Raw genomic sequence first — 17,006 nt, forward strand, 5'->3', positions numbered from 1 at the left:
CTCCGGTCCACAGCCAGCCTCCCCCGCCCCACAGCCCCAAGCCCCACTTTTGATAAAGCTGCCAGGTGTGTGACCCGTCCCCTGCCACCGTTCAGGTTCCCAGTCCCCCGTGGGCAACATCCCTTGAATGAGGAAGCAGGGAAATGAATATTGTCACTTGACCCACCTGTCAGCCAGCATCCCAGACTCCTGTGACCTGTGTGGTCCTCGCCAGGCCGCTCCTGGGTGAGTCAGTGTCACACCTGGCCTGAGGCCCTGTCCCCCTCCCCCCCCCACGTGCCCTGCTGCTCAGTGAGTGCTCCTTCCTGCAGGCCACACCTTCCGGGGCGGTCCCAAGTACTGGGTTGGCACAAATGCAGCCTGCGGACATTGGCGAGGAAGGGTCCCCTCAGGAGGGGCCACTGACCCCCACGGGAGGCCCTGATCAGTCTCCTCTGGCATAGCTCCACCTGACTTTTCTCTCCCCAAAGGCTCCCTGCGTTGTTGTGGGTCTCGCTTACAGAACATTAATCAAAGAAAAGCAGGGGGCACGTCTCGCCACCTGGGGGAGGGACCTGGGCCCCAGGAGAGGACCAGGGCTCCACTTGGTCCTCCCTCGGCGGTCCTGGCCCTCTCCACCCCAGAGCCCAGAGGGTGGAAGCACCCTGCAGCCCCACCCTGGGTCCCGGTGACAGGTGACAGGAGAGGGGCGGGGGCCCTGCTGCGCTTGGGGAGGCAGAACAGGGGGAGGGCCCCTCTCGGCACCTGCCGAGCCGTCCGAGTTCTACAACAAGCCTCTTGCATGTTTACAATCAGCTAAAAACAACACACCTCTGTACTTTCCATAGGTGTTTGTGATCTCAAACTATATGAGGTCTTTGTGGAAAAATGGGAAATACAGAACCTGCCCAGAGGTGAAAAAGACCAGCCCTCAGCTGGGGGGGTGGGGAGGGAAGGGGACTTCGGGCCTGTGCGGCCATCCAAGGCTCCGCCCCCCGGTGCCCGTGAAGCGTTGAATGGCGTCATTAGGCTGCAGACGGCCAACAAGGTGCCCCCAGAGCAGGCCCAGGGTCCTAGGAGGACCCCCTGGTCCCAGCATTTCTGAGGGATTTTCACTCACTCGTTCATTCATGCCAGGTGTGCTTTGTGCGTGACACGCCGGGGAAAAAGCGGTGACTCAGGCTGACCGGGTCCCAACCCATGCCAAGCACACCAACACCCTTTGCCTGTCTCCAGGGCTCTGGGCGAGAGGTGGACACTGGCCGGGCACACCTACCTGTTGCTCAGGGCCAAGCCCTCTGCCCATGAGGCCCTAAGAAGGGTGGCTCAGTGGCTCCACCCAGGCCGGGGGGTTGTTCTGCAGAGCTTGTTAGTGGGAGAACCCAAAGGGGGGGGGGCTCCACCTTCTGTGGGCTTCAAGAAAATCAGGCAACCCATGTGCCTCACCCGGGGTCTGGGGCTGGGTGTGGTCGGGAGACCCCCTCCTGGAACAGGCCTCCCCACCCCCGCCCCTGGGGAGAACAGAGGTCCCGCCCTCCAAAGCCGCCTGACCCCAAGCAGGCAGCTCTAGCCCCCTCCACTTCCCACATGGCACTCAGGTCTGCGGTTAGGGGCCAGTGCCCGCAGGGACACCGGACTGCCAGGGGCTCCTACTCCAGCAAGGGCTTCCCTGGTTAGCAAGGGATTTGGGGGAGCTCCCTGGTGGCTCCGCAGGTCAAAGATCTGGCGTGGTCATTGCTGTGGCTCTGGTTACTGCCACTCGATCCCTGGCCTGGGCATTTCTGCAAGCCTTTGGGCTGTTGCGTCAGTGGTGCCTTGCATGGGGCATGTGCAGGAAACGGTGCCCAGTGGAATCCTGCCCACAGTGGGAAGTGGGCATCAAGAACTGAACTCACTGACCCCTCCTCCTCCGTCCCACCCTGCCCCGCTCTGAGGAACCAGAACTTGGGGCGAGGGGGTGCTCTGGGGCATTCTCGTTCTTCTCGGGATGTGCCCAAGGCTGTGTGCCAGGCTGGGCTCCTAATGGCCCAGCGGACACAGCCACAGCGCTGGCCATGGGGCCAGCTGAGGGGCCGGATCTGGGGGCTGCAGTCCACTCTCTGGCCTCTGGACAGCAGGTTCTGCTCATTCCTGTGCCACGCTGCTCGCCTCACAGGGCAAACCATCGGACCCCATTCCCCTTCATGGGCACCTGACAGCAGTGCTGGGCATGGAGGAGCCATCCCACGGGGGTCGGGAGCAGACAATACGGTGCTGAGGATGTTGAGGAGACTCAAAGGAAGTGTGGGTCTGGGCACAGGTGCTCCCTGGAGATGGGACAGCATGTGCAAAGGCTCTGAGGCAGGAGGCAACCAGGGGCCCATGTGGAGTGAGCCAGGAGGGTGGAGGGAGACAGGGCAGGGAAGGCGTGGGGTCCCAGAGGACAGTGGACACGCTGCAGGTTTTGAATGCCAGAGATGGACACTGACGGACTTCTGTTTTAAGGAAGCTGGCAGCAGAGGGGCCCATCTGGAGCCGCCAGGGTCTGCAGGTAGCCTAGCGTGGGGTGCATGAGGGGGAGGTGGCCGAGCAAACTCCAGGAGATGGGGAGGGGCATCTGGGGGAGGTTGGTGGATGGGAGGGGCATCAGCCCAGCAGAGCGGTCTGGGGTTGGGAGGGTACCAGGAGCCCAATGTGGATGCGAGCAGCTCCGCAGCTCGAGGGCCTGAGAAGCACTGAAGACTGAGGTGGGGGTGGCAGAGGGAGATGAAGGAGAGGTGGGAGAGAGGCCAAGGCTCAGCTAAGAAAACACCTGCAAACTGGACGCAGTGTTTAAAACCCAGGAGCTGGTGGTGACAGTGGGGGATGGAGGGGCTCAGAGAAGGGCTGCAGACAGCTCGCAGCAGAAGTTTTGTTGTAAAGCAGAGAGAGAAATGGCCAGGGGGTGGAGGGGTGTGGGGAGCAGAGGACTTATTTAAAAAAAAAGAGAGAGAGAGTTTACAGCACCCTAAGTAGGTGACAAGTGGGCTGTCAACAGGTTTCTCTGTGTCCACCTTCAGGGAGAATGTTGGTCCTATGACCACAGGCACTACGTCCAGGGACCCCAGCACCTGGTAACTCTGTGGAATGAGAGACCAAAGGAAGAATGCTTACAATTGTTCAAGTGAGGCATGGTGAATGCTAAGCCAGGACTGGGGTCAGAGGCTGCCAACATTTGGGGTAGGGAGTGGGAGGGCGGCAGGAGGGGAGTCGGCGAGCATGGATGGGTCTTCGCAGGGGCGGCAGAGATGCGGGGTCTGCAGACCTGACAAGTAGCTGAGGTCCCAAAAACTGCAGATGTGGGCCCCCTGTGGATGCAACCACTGAGAGATGGGTTCTTCAGGGAAGCGAACCCAAGTGTAAGGGGAACAGATGGGCCCAGGACACAGGCACCTGGGGGGTGGGGCCGTGAAAGTTCCGACGCGGCAGTGCGGAACAAACGCACAATGCTGGGAAGACCCCAAGGAGGTTGTTCAAAAATGAAGGCCACGGGCGAACCGGACACACTCAGTTTCCTTGTCCTGGACCGGGGAGTGGACTGGAGGAGAGGGAGCGGGCTGGGAGCACAGACAAACCTTCCGCAGGGGGAGGAAGGCGGCTGGGGCCAGGAGAACCCGCGGAGCCCAGACCTGCGGGCCCTGCATTTCTCCGGGTTCTCGCTCCTCGCCCTCAGTCTCCGCATCTGCAAGCTGTACGGACGCGGGTCACACGGTCCGAGTGCTGCTCGGAATCGAGGGTCTGAGCGGCTGATCGCACGCGTCACGGGCGACTCCTCCCCGCTCTAGCGGCTCTCAGACTCGCGCTCACCTCGAATTACCAGGTCTTCTTAGCACAGATTGCTGGAGTTTCCATTCCGCGAGTCTGGGCTGGGCCGAAGGCCTGAATTTCAAACAAGATCCCAGGGCGCGCAGCGCAGGGGCCGCACCTGGGAGCCGCGGCCCCTGGAGCCCACTTCGCCAAGGGGCCAGCGCGCAGGGCTGGTTTGGGGCGCCCGTTGCCGGGCAGAGCCGGGCCGCGCGCGCGCCCATTGGCCCCAGGTGCGGCCGCGCCCCGCCCGACAGGTAGTCCGCCCCGCGCCGCGCCATTGGGTCGCGGCCGCGGAGTCCCCCAGGGATTGGCCCAGGTGGAGGCCCCGCCTCACCCTCATTGGCCGCAGGTGCCACCGCCCCCCCCGCCCCGGGACCGCCCGCCCCGCCGATTGGCCGCCGGCTGGGCCTCGGGTCGGCCATGTTCGGACCCCCCCCGCCCCGCCCCCTCCGGTCCTGACGCCGGACTCCGTGCGCGCCCCCCCCGCTCCCCTGCGCGCTCCCGCCGGCCGCGCCCCCGCCCCGCCCCGCCCCGCCCGCTCCCAAGTTCCACGGAGTTGACCCGACCGGCGCCCCTCGGTCCCCGCGCCGCACGCTCCCTTCCGCGTTCCGCCGTCGACCCCACCTGCGCCCCGGCCCGGCAACTGGGGCCAGCGCCATGGCCCGAGCGTCCGGGGCGCGGCGCTGACGGCGGCCAGCGGAGCGCGCCATGCCCAGCAGGACGGGCCCCAAGATGGACGGGAACGGCGACCGCGTCCGCCTGAAGGCGCACTACAGCGGGTGAGCGCCAGCGCCCGACGGGAGGGCCCGGCCGGGGCGGAGGGCCAAGCACCGCCGTCGGGGACCGTGTCGCCGCAGCCTGGGGAGACCGAGAGCTGGGGGCAGCCGGACGAGGCGTGGGAGGGAGGGGACAGCGAGGCCCCTCCGGGCGCTGGGGCGTCCCCGGAGGTCCTGCGGTGGCCCAGGCGAGGCGGGCGCTCTTGAACGTCACGGGCGGGAAAGCTCGCGGCCAGGGCGCGGTGGGCCTGGCCCCCGGCGCCCTAGCTCGGGGTCGCAGGCCCAGCTCCGAGCGCGGCGGCCACACGGGTCCCTCCCAGCCCCGACGACATTTTCCTGGGCTCGGACTTGCCCGGGGCACTGGGCGGTGCGGGGAGCGGGCGTCGGGAACCCTCCACATCCTTGTGTTGACATCGGCCCGGAAAGCTGGCCGAAAGCTTAAGATCACAACGTGAAAGGACGAAAGTTTTTGTCACATTGTGAAGCCTGCTGGCAGAGGTTTAAAAGTCGTGGCGTCCTCAGCTTTTCCCAGTCTGAGAGCGTTGCAGTCCCGGCTGAAGGTGCGCCGCGGTGGCTGCGCGAGTGGAGCGCGCCTGGAAAGGCTCGGGAGCCCTTCCTTCGGGCGCCCGGCCTTTCCGACAGCCTCGGGCCCTGCGTCCGCGCCCCGCGCCCTGGATTCGATTCCAGCGGTGAGATGGGAGTCAGTGACCGAGCGCCTGGCCTGGGAGCAATCACTGGATTCTTGGCCGCCGCGGGACAGCCCTGGTGGGGGAGGGAACTGCCCTCAGAGGGACCGCGCCGCAGCTTCCTGCGCAGAGCAGGCAGCGATGGAGGGAACCCTGGGCGCCTTTGCTGCTGCCGTTTCCCACTTGGTCTCCAGGAGCCCCGGTCTGCTCCCAGGGCCGCCTCTGCCGGGCAGGGAGGAGGGGGAAGGGGGGCTGAACGCCCGAGGTTGAACTTGGTGGTCTCCGCTGTAGTAGCACCGGAGGAGGGGATTCAGGCTCTGACCTGGTGAGCGCACCTTGTTTGGGGTGTCCGGTGGGCATCTCCTGCCCTCTCTGCTGTCCTCAGCCTGACCACCTGGGAGCGCAGGGGGTGGGGGATGGTGGCAGAGCCCTAGGGGAGAAGGAAGGATTTCTGGAGGAGGACTGGCCAGCCCACCCTTAGAGGCTGCGGAGGCTTGTCTTCTGGCCTGGAAGGGTGGGCTGCAAACTAACACCGGTGAGACATCGGCTAGGTCGTGGCCGGGACTGGTCCAAGGGCCAGAGCATCCTGGCTTGCCAGCGGTGAGGAACAGGAGTGGCTGTCAACTCATCAGACAGTCCTCTGCCTACCTGGAACCGTGGCACTGAGCAACAGGTGACTTGGTGAAAATCAGAGATGGTCCTTAGTGAGAGGAAGAGGCCAGAAGTGGGAAGCAGACCCCCAGCCTCCCGGGAGGCCCCTCCCTGGCACTGAGCCCTTGGGAGTTCTGGCTGCATGCACAACCCCCCCCCCCTTGGGCCCCTGGAGAGTGCTGTGGTTACCGGAGAAACGTGACCTGTTGAGTCCAGTCCTGGGCTGATGCGGCCACACCCAGCACTCCTCTTCCTTCCCCTCCGCCCTCTTTCCCTCTTCTCTGCCCCTCCTCCCTTCCTCTCCCTGCTGGCCTTCTGCCCCCTCTCCTCTCCGCCCCCCTCCAGTCCCCTCCCCTCCTTCCCTCCGCCCTCTCACTCCCCTCCTGACCCGGCTCCTCGGGCGGTGCTTTTCCTAAAGTGCTCTCGAGGGTGCCTCTCCCTGCGGAGGGAGGCCTAGTCCCCGGTGCGGCAGAAAAGTGCCCCCTGGCTCCGGCTCACACAGCCAAACCCTGCAGGTCCAAGTGACATTTTGTCTCTGCTGCTGCCGCCACCAGAAAGGAGGTTATTTCTAAGCAGCAGGGCTCGGAGCCGAGGGTCAGGAACATTCAAGACACTGTTTTTAAGGATAAAGGGCCTTCAGCTGCTCCCACTGGTGGTGGCTCCTCCCGGTCTCCCTGTCTGTCCCCTCCATGCCCCAGGCCCTCCGAAAGCTTGAGATCAGTCTCCTCTGCCAGCGGGGCCTTTGGAGGGTCTCCGGGGTTTCCAGGTGATGTGTGCAGCGTTTGGAGACCCTGCTGTGCCAGCCTGAGTCCAAGTGCTGCTTTTCTAAGAGCACATGAACAGCTCGGCTGGATCTTCCCTCTCTCCTGCTCTAGCTTGCCTTCCAGAACCCTTGCCAGGCACCTGCTCTGTGCAAAGCCCAGGGCTGGGTACTGCGGCCTGGGCACACCCAGGAGTCCGGGGAGGGCCTCTCAGCAGGCTGTTGGGTGCGGATGGGGCTCTGTTTTGGAGCACCTGGTGGCTCAGAGAGGCTGCCTGATTCAGGTTTGGGGTGACCCTAGAGGTGGTGGTCAGGAGTCCGGCCTTGGGGGGGGGTGGCCTCTCCCGGTGCCTGCTGAGGTCGTGCCTTGGAGAAGAGCCGAACTGCTATGACTGGGTCATGAGCTTGGCGTCCGGGGGGTCCAGCCTGGTGTCCGGTGCTTCCAAACTGCTGGGGAGCCCCCACCTGGCCTCTAGGCCCTGAAGCACTGGGGGAGGGGGAAACTAGCTGCCCCTTGGGGGAGGAGGTGCGGGAGAGGGTCACGGGACAGGGAGGGGTCAAAGGTGAAGGGATGGTGAACTCTGACCTCCAGAGTTCTTGGTGGTGAGTCTGCTGATCCGTGTGGGTACCAAGCCGGGTACTCCAGGGCATGGGGTGGCTGCGGCGGGACCTTGGTCTCTGGGGCCACCCCAGGTGAGCTGTGTCCCCCTCTGTGCCACGGTTTCCGTTTGCCCCGATGCTGCCATGCTGCCAGCTGTGGTGAAGACGGCCGTGCTGTTCCCCGAAGCGCGCTCGGGGCACCGGGCAGGTGCTGAGGTTTTTGAGCAGATGCGAGCAACTGGGGCTACGTCCCCCACCCCTTCGGGGAGTATGGGCCGTGGGCCGGGCCTGGGCTGCAGTGGGTGCTGGGCTGACAGATGCTGGATCCTGGTGGCCCTGGATTTGTTACCTGGTGGGCAGAGACTCTTTATAAACACACTTGTCGGAGTTTAGAAGCTAGAGGTGTTCTCACCAAGCCAACCCTAGACGTCTGCTGTTGGCGTGTTTCAGACCTTCTCTGGCTGCTCGCGCTTGTGGTGGCAAACGTGGGTGGATAGATTTCCCCCCAAATCCAGTGTCTTCTGTGTGGTTGCTGCCCCGCCGTCCACCTGAGAGAGTGCCACCCCTTCTTTGTGGGGGGCGTCTCCCCCCGCCTGCGGCTGGGGGGAGCGCTCTCCCCCGAAGGGCCAGCCCTCAGAGGCTGACCACGAGTCCCTGAGCCGCCACCAGTCCAGCTTCTACAGCCCAGTTTGGACGGAGAGAGAAGAGGCGGGGACTTGCTTTTCAAAACCCCCTTGCCTGGCTTGGTGGGGCTGCACCGGAGGCTCAGCCCAGGGGCCCCTCCCCACCCCCACGTCCCAGTCTGTGGGTGGGTCCTGCCCCCGTTGGCCCCATCCAGGTTGGGGGACTGGGTAATGAGGCCCCTGAGCCTGACCAAACGGGCTGTGTCCACCGGCCACCGCTCGGGGCGCCCCTCCCTGCAGGGCTCAGGGAGGCGCTTTCTGCCACTCCCACGGGTGCCCGGGTAGGGCCCTTGCGGGGGTGATTTACCCGCTGCAGTCAGTGGTTGGCGGCGTGCGGGGGCGTCATAACCTTTTCTTTGGGGAAAACACCGCTCCATTTATCGAGGCGCTGGCTCGGTGCATCAGTCAGCAGGGCTTCACGGGACTCCGATGTACCCTGTGGTGACCTGTCCATCTCTCTGCCCCAGGGACATCCTGATCACCAGCCTGGACTCCGCCACCACCTTCGAGGAGCTCTGCGAGGAGGTGCGGGAAATGTGCTGTCTCAGCCGGGACCACCCGCTCACCCTCAAGTGGGTGGACAGCGAAGGTAGCTCCGGGGGGATGTGACTCTCCAGGCCCTTCCCTGTGTTCAGCGGCTTCACCTGGACTGGCTTCCCCAGTGGGGCCTTGGAACCGTCTCCCGGGCAGGGGCGGCGGGCCAGCGGCCCCTTGGGAGGAGGGCCCCAGCTGCGAGGCCGGCTCTGGCCCTGGGCTCCAGCGGAGGCTGCAGGGTCTCCCCAGCTCCCTGCTCACACGACCTTCCTTCCTTGGGTCCTGGGTCTTCCAGTGGTTCTTCACTTCCTCAGGAAAGTGGGGAGGGAGGGGCGGCGGGGCTGGTGTCCCCCCCCCCCACCATCCCCCGCCCCCCCAGCCAGACACAGGCAGCCTTGTTCCCCCGCAGCTGTGCCAGGCAGTGGTCAGCCTGGGCACAGGGGCCACGGCGGGCCCTCTAGCCGGGCCCCGTCCCGCTGGCCCTGGGCGCCAGCTCCCTGCGTGTCCGCTCCTGCCGGGCTCCATCTGCAGCACGGACCATGAAGCGTCTGCTCGCTCCTGCCCGGGCCAGGAAGGCCACCCGGCTTCAGGCCTCCTCCGGCAGGGGGCGAAGTTATTCCCCTCCTGGGGTGGTTGGTTGTGATGCGGGGCCCCGCTGGTCTGGGGGCCGCCTGCGCAGGGCCTGGTTACAGGCAGCGAGCTGTCGCCCTGGCACACCCGTCTGATGGCGAGGGCCTGCCTCTGCCAGCCCTTGCCTTGGGCCCGCGGCGGCCTCAGCGGTGTCCCTTGCCTGCCCAGGTGACCCCTGCACCGTGTCCTCCCAGATGGAGCTGGAGGAGGCCTTCCGGCTGTCCAGTCAGCGCAGGGACGAAGGGCTCATCATTCACGGTCAGTACCAGCCACGGGGACCAGCAGGGGTGGGGAGGAGGTGGGGGTGCTGCCGTCAGACTGGCAGCCGCACGGAGAGGATGGGCCTCGGTTTAAGACGGGGCGGTGCCGGCACATTAAGGATGTGGAATGTGACGCAGCTCCGTGGGTCCCCGACCCGGATGGAAATGGCTCTTCTTGTGAGAGGCCGACGTGTCCTTCCCTGGACACAGACGCCCGGGTTCCGGCCGCCAGCCCGTGCTACCCGTTTCCTGGTGGGGGCACAGTCACTCCCTTGCCGCCGCCTTTCCCGGAGCTCAGAGGGTCCGGGGCCCACGTACCCGGGGGCAGAGCAGGCCCGGTGCGCAGCCTTGCTCCGAGGCGGACAGGACCCCCCAGGCTCACAGCCCTCAGCTCAGCAGGCTCGGCGCTGGGGTGTAAGATGTCCTGTCCATGTGGACTTTAAATGTGGGTTTGCAGAGTGTGTGCCCCAGCACTTGGGGTTCCCAGGGCCTGCACCCCGCCACGTCTGCATCCACTTCTTTCTTTTCTTCTTCTGTTTTGGTTTGTTTTTTTTTTTGGCTGCACCCGTGGCACATGAAAAATCTCAGGCCAGGAATCAAACCCATGCCACAGCAGCCACCCGAACCACACAGTGACGCCAGATCCTGAACCCACCACATAGGGGAGCTCCCTGGATCCATTGCTGGTGCAGAGGCGGGAGGGGGGCTGCCCAGGGACAGCTGTGCCCAAGGAGAAGGACCAGCGCTGGCACCAGCCGCGGTTTTCTGCCCACAGTTGGGCATTGTCCTCCCTAGCGCTGGGCTTGTGGTTAAAATGCCCATTTTGTAGCCCTTTATCTGAGTGTGGCTGAGCTGTGATGGATGCCCCGGCCTGCTGCGCTGCAGGGTAACAAGGCCCTGTTTAAAGGGGAGAGTCTGGCCCTTTAAAATTTCACTTTATTTTTTAGAATAAGAGAAGGGTTGTTTTAGGTAAGTTGTAACGATGGTGGAGCTTGCGTTTTAGTGATTTCTTGTGGAAGCCCAGCGTAGGTTTTAGCATAATTTTGAGCTCTGTCTTGAGTGGAAGGAAACGGGCCGAGCCGGACCTTTGGAGGCCACTTTTCTGGGCGTTTCCGTTCTTTCCCATTTCCACGCTGACGTAGAGGGCCTCCTTGGACGGCTCTGCTGTCGCGGTCCCTCTGGCTGCTCCTCCCCGATTTTTCCCTGCATCTCCCAGTCCCCCCGGGGAGCTGGGCTCCCATCCATGTGCCAGGTCCCCAGGGCTTTGCCTGAATGAGCATCTCCCCAGGGCGGGCTCCTGCGGGGGCGGCGCGGGGCGCTAACGGCTTCCTCCTCTCCGCAGTGTTCCCCAGCATCCCTGAGGAGCCCGGCCTGCCCTGCCCCGGAGAAGACAGTGAGTACCAGCTCTTCTCACCCGCGCCAGTGCAGCTCAGGCGGCCGGTGTGCCGAGGGCAGGGAGGCTGCTTTGTGTGGCTTGGATGCTCCTGGCAGAGGGTTGGAAGGCCGGTGGGCAGCTGCTGTGGCCTCGTGCGGCCCTCTCACTGCGCGTGGCTGAGCGGGCATGCTCGGGCCAGGGAGTCCCGCCCAGAGAGAGCACTGGCTCGGTCGGGTGGTGCCGTAAGGAAAAGTCCGGGGCCGGCTGGAGGTGCTGCCCGGTGGGCAGGGCGGCATGGATGAGGGGGGCAGCTCTGGGAAGCAGGGGGGCGTGTGTGGAGCCCAGTATGTCTGGGGGCAGGTGACAAGCTGGTGGCTGTCGGTAATAAGTAAAGCTAGAGGTGGGAGTGGAGGGGGGACCCTGGGGACCCACACTGATGGTCAGCTGGGGCGGCGGGGGGAGGCTGGCCCGCCTGGCCCAGGACGGCAGGCACTTGAGTGGCACTTGGGACCTGGGAGGATGTGGCTGAGGGCAGGTGTTAGGAGGTGGGCATGCAGTGGGCGCCTGGGGAAGAGGGGTGGGGCTGGTGGGAGCGGGAGCCCCCGGTGCCCAGAGAGCAGCCGTGGTGGGGCTGGGAGGTGGGCGGGCTGCACAGGGGTTTTGGGGTCCTTGCCCCCGGGGCGTCCCTGCCCAGGAGCTGCCCCTGGGTGCCCACCTCTCTTGGAAAGGGCACACACCCTGAGGGGCAGTGTTTCCGTGACAATGTACATGTCTTCGTGCCTTTCTGCCCACGCCCGGTGCCCCTGCTCTGTGCCCATGTGGACGCTGTCCCGTGTGGGCCTCGTGTAGGGGCTGGTGACCAGGGCTGCAGTGTGGGGCTCTGGGGCTCTGCCCGAGGCTGAGGCTCAGGGGCCACGACACCTCGGGGAATGCAGAGAATGTGGCCGTCTCTGCACAAGGGCAGGTCCTTGAGGTGCTCACCGGGGCGGCCCCGAGGCTCTGGGCCACTTGGTTTTGTGGGAACATTCCAGTAGCGTCTTGGCAGTACCAGGGGAGGGGGTGGCAGAGGGTGAGTGTTCCTGCTCAATGGTGACGCTGCTCGTGGACAGCTAGGACGGTCACCCGATGCCCCTCTGGTCACCCGATGCCCAGGTGATGCTGGCCCCCATGTCTCTTGGTCTCCAGAAGCACTGTCTGCACCCGGCAGGGTAAACGGCCCCCGTGACCCAGGTCAGGGCCTGTGCTCAGGGCTGGCAGGGCTGGCGGGTGTGGCCGCACCGTGGCGCCTGGGCCCGATTTCATGGCAGCAAAGCCCCTTCCAGAACCTCCTGTGCAGGTTTCATCTGAATCTAATGGGCTCTAAAGGGTTTTTTAAGAAATTGTGGGACACGCGTGTCACATGAAGTGGCCTGTTTCAACGCCTTGAGGGTTTGATGTCATGTGCTGCGGTCGCCTTGTTCAAGCCCTGCCTCCACCCGCTTCTGAACCGTGTTCAGGAGGAAGCTTCGCACCCGCTGGCCGCTCAGCACCTGACGGCGACCGCCCCAGGCTGGGCCGTGCGTCTGCTTTGCATACATGGGATATGCGACGTGTGGCCTCATGTGTCTGCCTCGCTCACTTCGCGTGATGCCGTCATGATCATCCGTGTGGCACGTCGCAGATTTTCTGCCTATTTTTCACTGCGGCGAATCACGTAAAACCAGCGCAGCGTCTCAGCCGTGCGGGTGCAGGCGGTCGTGTTAGCTGCGCTTGTGGTGCTGCTGCTGCTGCCCCGTCCTCCCAGGACGCTCGTCCCCTGCCCCACCGAAACTCGGTCCCCGAAGCCCTGGCTCCCTGCCCTCCCCCAGCCCCCGCCCCCGCTGCGCTTTCCGTTCCCGGTTTTGACTCCTCCGGGGACCTCCCAGGAGGGGTCACGCAGGATCTGTCCTCTATGACCAGCCCACTTCCCTCCACGTCGGGTCTCAGGGTCTATCCCTGTCGCAGCAGGCGTCAGAACAGCCTTCCTTTTACGTCTGAGTGACATTCCAGCGCGGGGATGGACCACATCCGTTTATCTGTTCAGCCGGAGATGGAGGCTTGGGCTGCTTCCGTGTTTTAGCCCCGGTGCGGGGTGCAGCGTGACCCTGGGTGCAGAGCAGGCTCACTGGGTCCCTCCTTGCAGCTCTGGGCCTGTACGCCCGGGTGGGGGCTGTGGCAGTCCAGCTTTACTCTTCGGAGGAGCCTCGGTTCTCTTTCCTCCGGCGGTGGTGCCATGCCCAGCGGGTCTCGTTTCCCGCAGCCTCGCCACGCATGTTCTTTTCTGTGGTTTTGGCGGTTGCCCTTCTGTGCGTGAGGAGGTGCCTCCTCGCCGTTTGGATCTGCGCTTCCCTGATGATTAGCGATGTCGTGCTCGCTGGCCCGGCTCTGTCTTCTTTGGAGCAAGGTCTCTTCAAGCTCTTTGCCTGTTTTGCATTGGGTTGTTGATTTTGTTGCTGAGCTTAGGTGTTCTCTGCATCTTCTGGATGTGAACTCCCATCAGATAGATGATTTGCACGTATTTTCTCCTATTCCGGGAGTTTCTTTTTATTTGTTTACGGTGCGTCTTGATGCACAAAATTGTAAAATTTTCATGAAGTCCAGTTTGTTTATTTCGTCCTGTTGCCTGTTGTGGTGTCGTAGCCAAGAGGTCACTCCAGATGCCACGTGGGGAAGTTTTTGTCCTCTGTTTTCTTCTAAGAGGTGTACAGCTTCAGATCTTACATTTAGGGACTTTGCATGGTGAGGTAGCTTTTGCATGTGATGTTAGGAAAGGGTCCAGCTTTGTTCAAGGCTTGTGGATGCGCAGTTTCCCAGCACCCTTTGTGGACAAGACCTGTCCCTGCCCCGTTGAGGGTTGTGGCTCCCGTGTTGGAAATCACGGGCTCTCTGTTCTGGCCCATTGCTCTGCACGTCTCTGTGCTAGCACGTTACAGACCACTGTAGCTTTGCAGCAAGTTTCAATATCAGTCCTCCAGTTTTGTTCTTTTTCAATACTGTTCTGGCTGTTGTGTGTCCCTGGAGATACCGTATGATTTTAGGGTGGGTTTTTTGTTTTTTGTCTGCGCCATGGCATTCAGTGGCTTGATGTGAGATCTCAGTTCCCAGACCCGGGATCGAACCCCAGCCACAGTGGTGAAAGCACTGAACCCTAACCACTAGACCACAAGGGAACTCCTAGAATGGGTTTTAAAAAAAATTTCTGCAAAGCACATCATCGGGATTTTGGTAGGGGTTGCACTGACTCTTTAGATCATTCTGGGAAGGATTGAGGTTTTAATGATATCTTAGTGAGTCTTCTAATCTGTAGACACGGGATGCCTTCTTGCTAATTTATGTCTTGTTTAATTCCTTTCATGGCTGGGCTGTAGTCGTCACGGTCAAAGTCATCATCTCCTTGTTAGCTGTATTCATAAGTATCTTATTGTTCTTTTGCTGTTGTTCTCGGCTGCACCTGTGGCCTGTAGACGTTCTCGGGCGAGGGATCGAACCTGCACTGCAGCTGCGACCTCTACTGCAGTGGTCACGACGGGTCCTTACCCTGCTATGCCACCGGGAACTGCTTAAGAATTTCATTCCTGACGCTGGTGCGAGCGCAACTGTTCTCCTGCATCCCTTCTTGGTCCCTGGGCGTGTCTAGAAATGTGACTGATTTTTCTGTGCTGACTTTGTACCTGCCATTTGGCGGAATTTGTTTATTCCAACACCTTCTTTGTGGAATCTTTAGTGTCCCGTGTATCGTCTGTGAACAGAGATGCCTTTTCTGACTCCTTTTCGATTTATGTGCTTTTCGTTTCTTTTTCTTGCCTAATTGCTCTGGTTAGAACTTCCAGCCTTGGTTAAGTAGAGGTGGTGAGAGTGGAACCTCGTCTTGCTCCTGAGGGGGGAGGAAAAGCCTTTGGTCTTTGCGGTGGGTCTTTCACCGTCTCGGTGACGCTTGCGGTGGGTTTTCCACCTTCGTTTTCTGTGGTTCCCTTCTGTGGCGGTCCTTGTCCCTGGTTAGGAAGCCCCCGGAGTTTCCTGCGTGGGAGGAGTGTCTTGTCCTGGCACACCCGAGCTTTTGCTATCAGGGTCCCCCCCCAGCATCGGGAGCAGGCGGGTCAGGGGATGATCTAGTGACGCGAGGGCAGCACCTCTGGCTCCCAGGCCTGATGGCCAGTCCCCAGTGGGCGGCGATTCCAGCAACCCGCGCCTGGGGAAGGCCCCCTGGGCCGCGGGCCTGGGAGGCTGCCGAGAGCTGCTGGTGGGGGTCTGCAGAGACCCCTGAATTCACGCAGCGGGCGAAGCGTTTCTCTGAGCTCTGAGAGCTGCTCGGGCAAGTTCATGCCCTTGAGGCGGGTTCATCGGCCACGCGGGGGCCCTGGACTGGCCTTGGCGTCTGGGGGGCGGGGGCGGGCGGTCAGCCCTGCCGGCTGAGCCTCAACCTGCGGGGTCTGACGCCACCTCCGGGGAGACGGGGTCAGAGATGAGTTGACTGGTCGGTAGCAGGGGCAGGAAACAGACTCGGTGGTGGAGTGTTCGGCTTTTTTGTTTTTTTATTTTTTTATTTTTTTATTTTTTGTCTTTTTGCTATTTCTTGGGCCGCTCCCGCGGCATATGGAGGTTCCCAGGCTAGGGGTCTAATCAGAGCTGTAGTCTCCGGCCTACACCAGAGCCACAGCAACGTGGGATCCGAGCCGCATCTGCAACCTACACCACAGCTCACGGCAACGCCGGATCGTTAACCCACCGAGCAAGGGCAGGGACCGAACCCGCAACCTCATGGTTCCTAGTCGGATTCGTTAACCACTGCGCCACGACGGGAACTCCCTTTTTTGTTTTTTTAATCATGGAAGGACTTTTCAGTTTTGTCAGATGCCTTTTCTGCATCCGTCGACATGCCCATGTGTTGTCCCTTGTTCTCCTCTTTTTTTTTTCATCCCTTTGTCTTTTCTAGGGCCGCTCCCACGGCATATGGAGGTTCCCAGGCTAGGGGTCGAATTGGAGCTGTAGCCACCGGCCTACGCCAGCCACAGCAAAGTCAGATCCCAGCCGCGTCTGCGACCCACACCACAGCTCACGGCAACATCAGATCCTTAACCCACTGAGCAAGGGCCGGGATTGAACCTGTGTCCTCATGGATATACTTGTCAGGTTCTTATTCCACTGAGCCACAGTGTGAACTCCTCTAAGTATTTTCTTTTCACTTTTTTGGCCATGTCTGCAGCATGTGGAAGTTCCCAGGCCAGGGATCGAACCTGAGCTTTTGCAGCCACCTGAGCCACTGTAGTGACAATGGTGGATTCTTAACCTGCTGTCCCACAAGGGGACTCCACGTCTCTAAGTATTTTCTAATTTCCCATGATTTCTCTGATCCATTAGTTATCCAAAGTATGTTGTTTAGGAGTTCCCATCATGGCTCAGCGGAAACTAATCTGACTAGTATCCTTGAGGACACAGGTTTGATCCCTAGCCTGGGAACCTCCATATACTGTGGATGTGGCCCTTAAGAAAAAAAAAAAAAAAAAAGTGTATTGTTTAGGAGTTCCTGCTATGGCTCAGTGGGTTAGGAATCCAACTGCAGTGGTTCAGGGTTGCTGTGGAGGCACGGGTTTAATCCCTGACCTGGCTCAGTGGGTTAAAGAGCTTGGCATTGCTGCGGCTGCTGCTCAGATTCAGTCTCTGGCCCAGGAACTTCCATGTCGAGCTGTACGGCCATTTAAGAAGAGAAGGAAAAGGAGTTAATTTCCACACAATCTGTGCATCTTCCAGTTTTCCTTGTTAATTCCCACCCTGATCCTGCTGCGGTCAAGAAGATGCTTTGTCTGCTGTCTGTCCTTTAAAATCTCTGAGCCTGACGTGTGGCCTGACCGTGGTCTCTTCCTGAAAATGTCCCGAGCACAGCTGAGAAGGACGCGTGTGCTGCTTCCTCCATCTGGCTGCTCCCTCACCGCATCTCCTGGCTGAGCCGTGCCCACTGGCCCGCGGGCGGGCGCAGGGGTGGTTTCTGCCTTCTGACTCACGTCCGCGAGCAGTCACGGCAGGTGCCAGGACCCCAGGCGCCCTCCCTGAAGGGTCTGGCGTCTGTGCGAGTCCGGCTCCTGCGCCAGCAGTGCTCCGTCGCCCATGGTGGCTCGGGGTGACAGCCTGGCGGCTCAGCCGGGGGCCACGCTCCCCACGGTCCATTGGCACCAAGGGCCTGGCGCCAAGGGCCAGGCTGAGGGCCTGGGAGGCTCCCTCCCACCAGCTGGGC

The 17,006-nt window shown here is 62.0% G+C and overlaps 1 protein-coding gene across 1 annotated transcript in view; it reads left to right on the forward strand.

The window, feature by feature from the left end:
* PRKCZ (protein kinase C zeta) overlaps window positions 4,349-17,006 on the forward strand; it is a gene marked incomplete at its 5' end in the record, with an annotated part of 85,845 nt that continues 73,187 nt past the window's right edge. Inside the window, 4 exon segments of the mRNA NM_001204374.1 lie at window positions 4,349-4,583; window positions 8,428-8,549; window positions 9,293-9,382; window positions 10,727-10,777. Of these exon segments, the coding sequence (NP_001191303.1) occupies window positions 4,513-4,583; window positions 8,428-8,549; window positions 9,293-9,382; window positions 10,727-10,777 (334 nt within the window).

Source organism: Sus scrofa, chromosome 6, assembly GCF_000003025.6.
Source record: "Sus scrofa isolate TJ Tabasco breed Duroc chromosome 6, Sscrofa11.1, whole genome shotgun sequence".
NCBI classification, from domain to species: Eukaryota; Metazoa; Chordata; class Mammalia; order Artiodactyla; family Suidae; genus Sus; species Sus scrofa.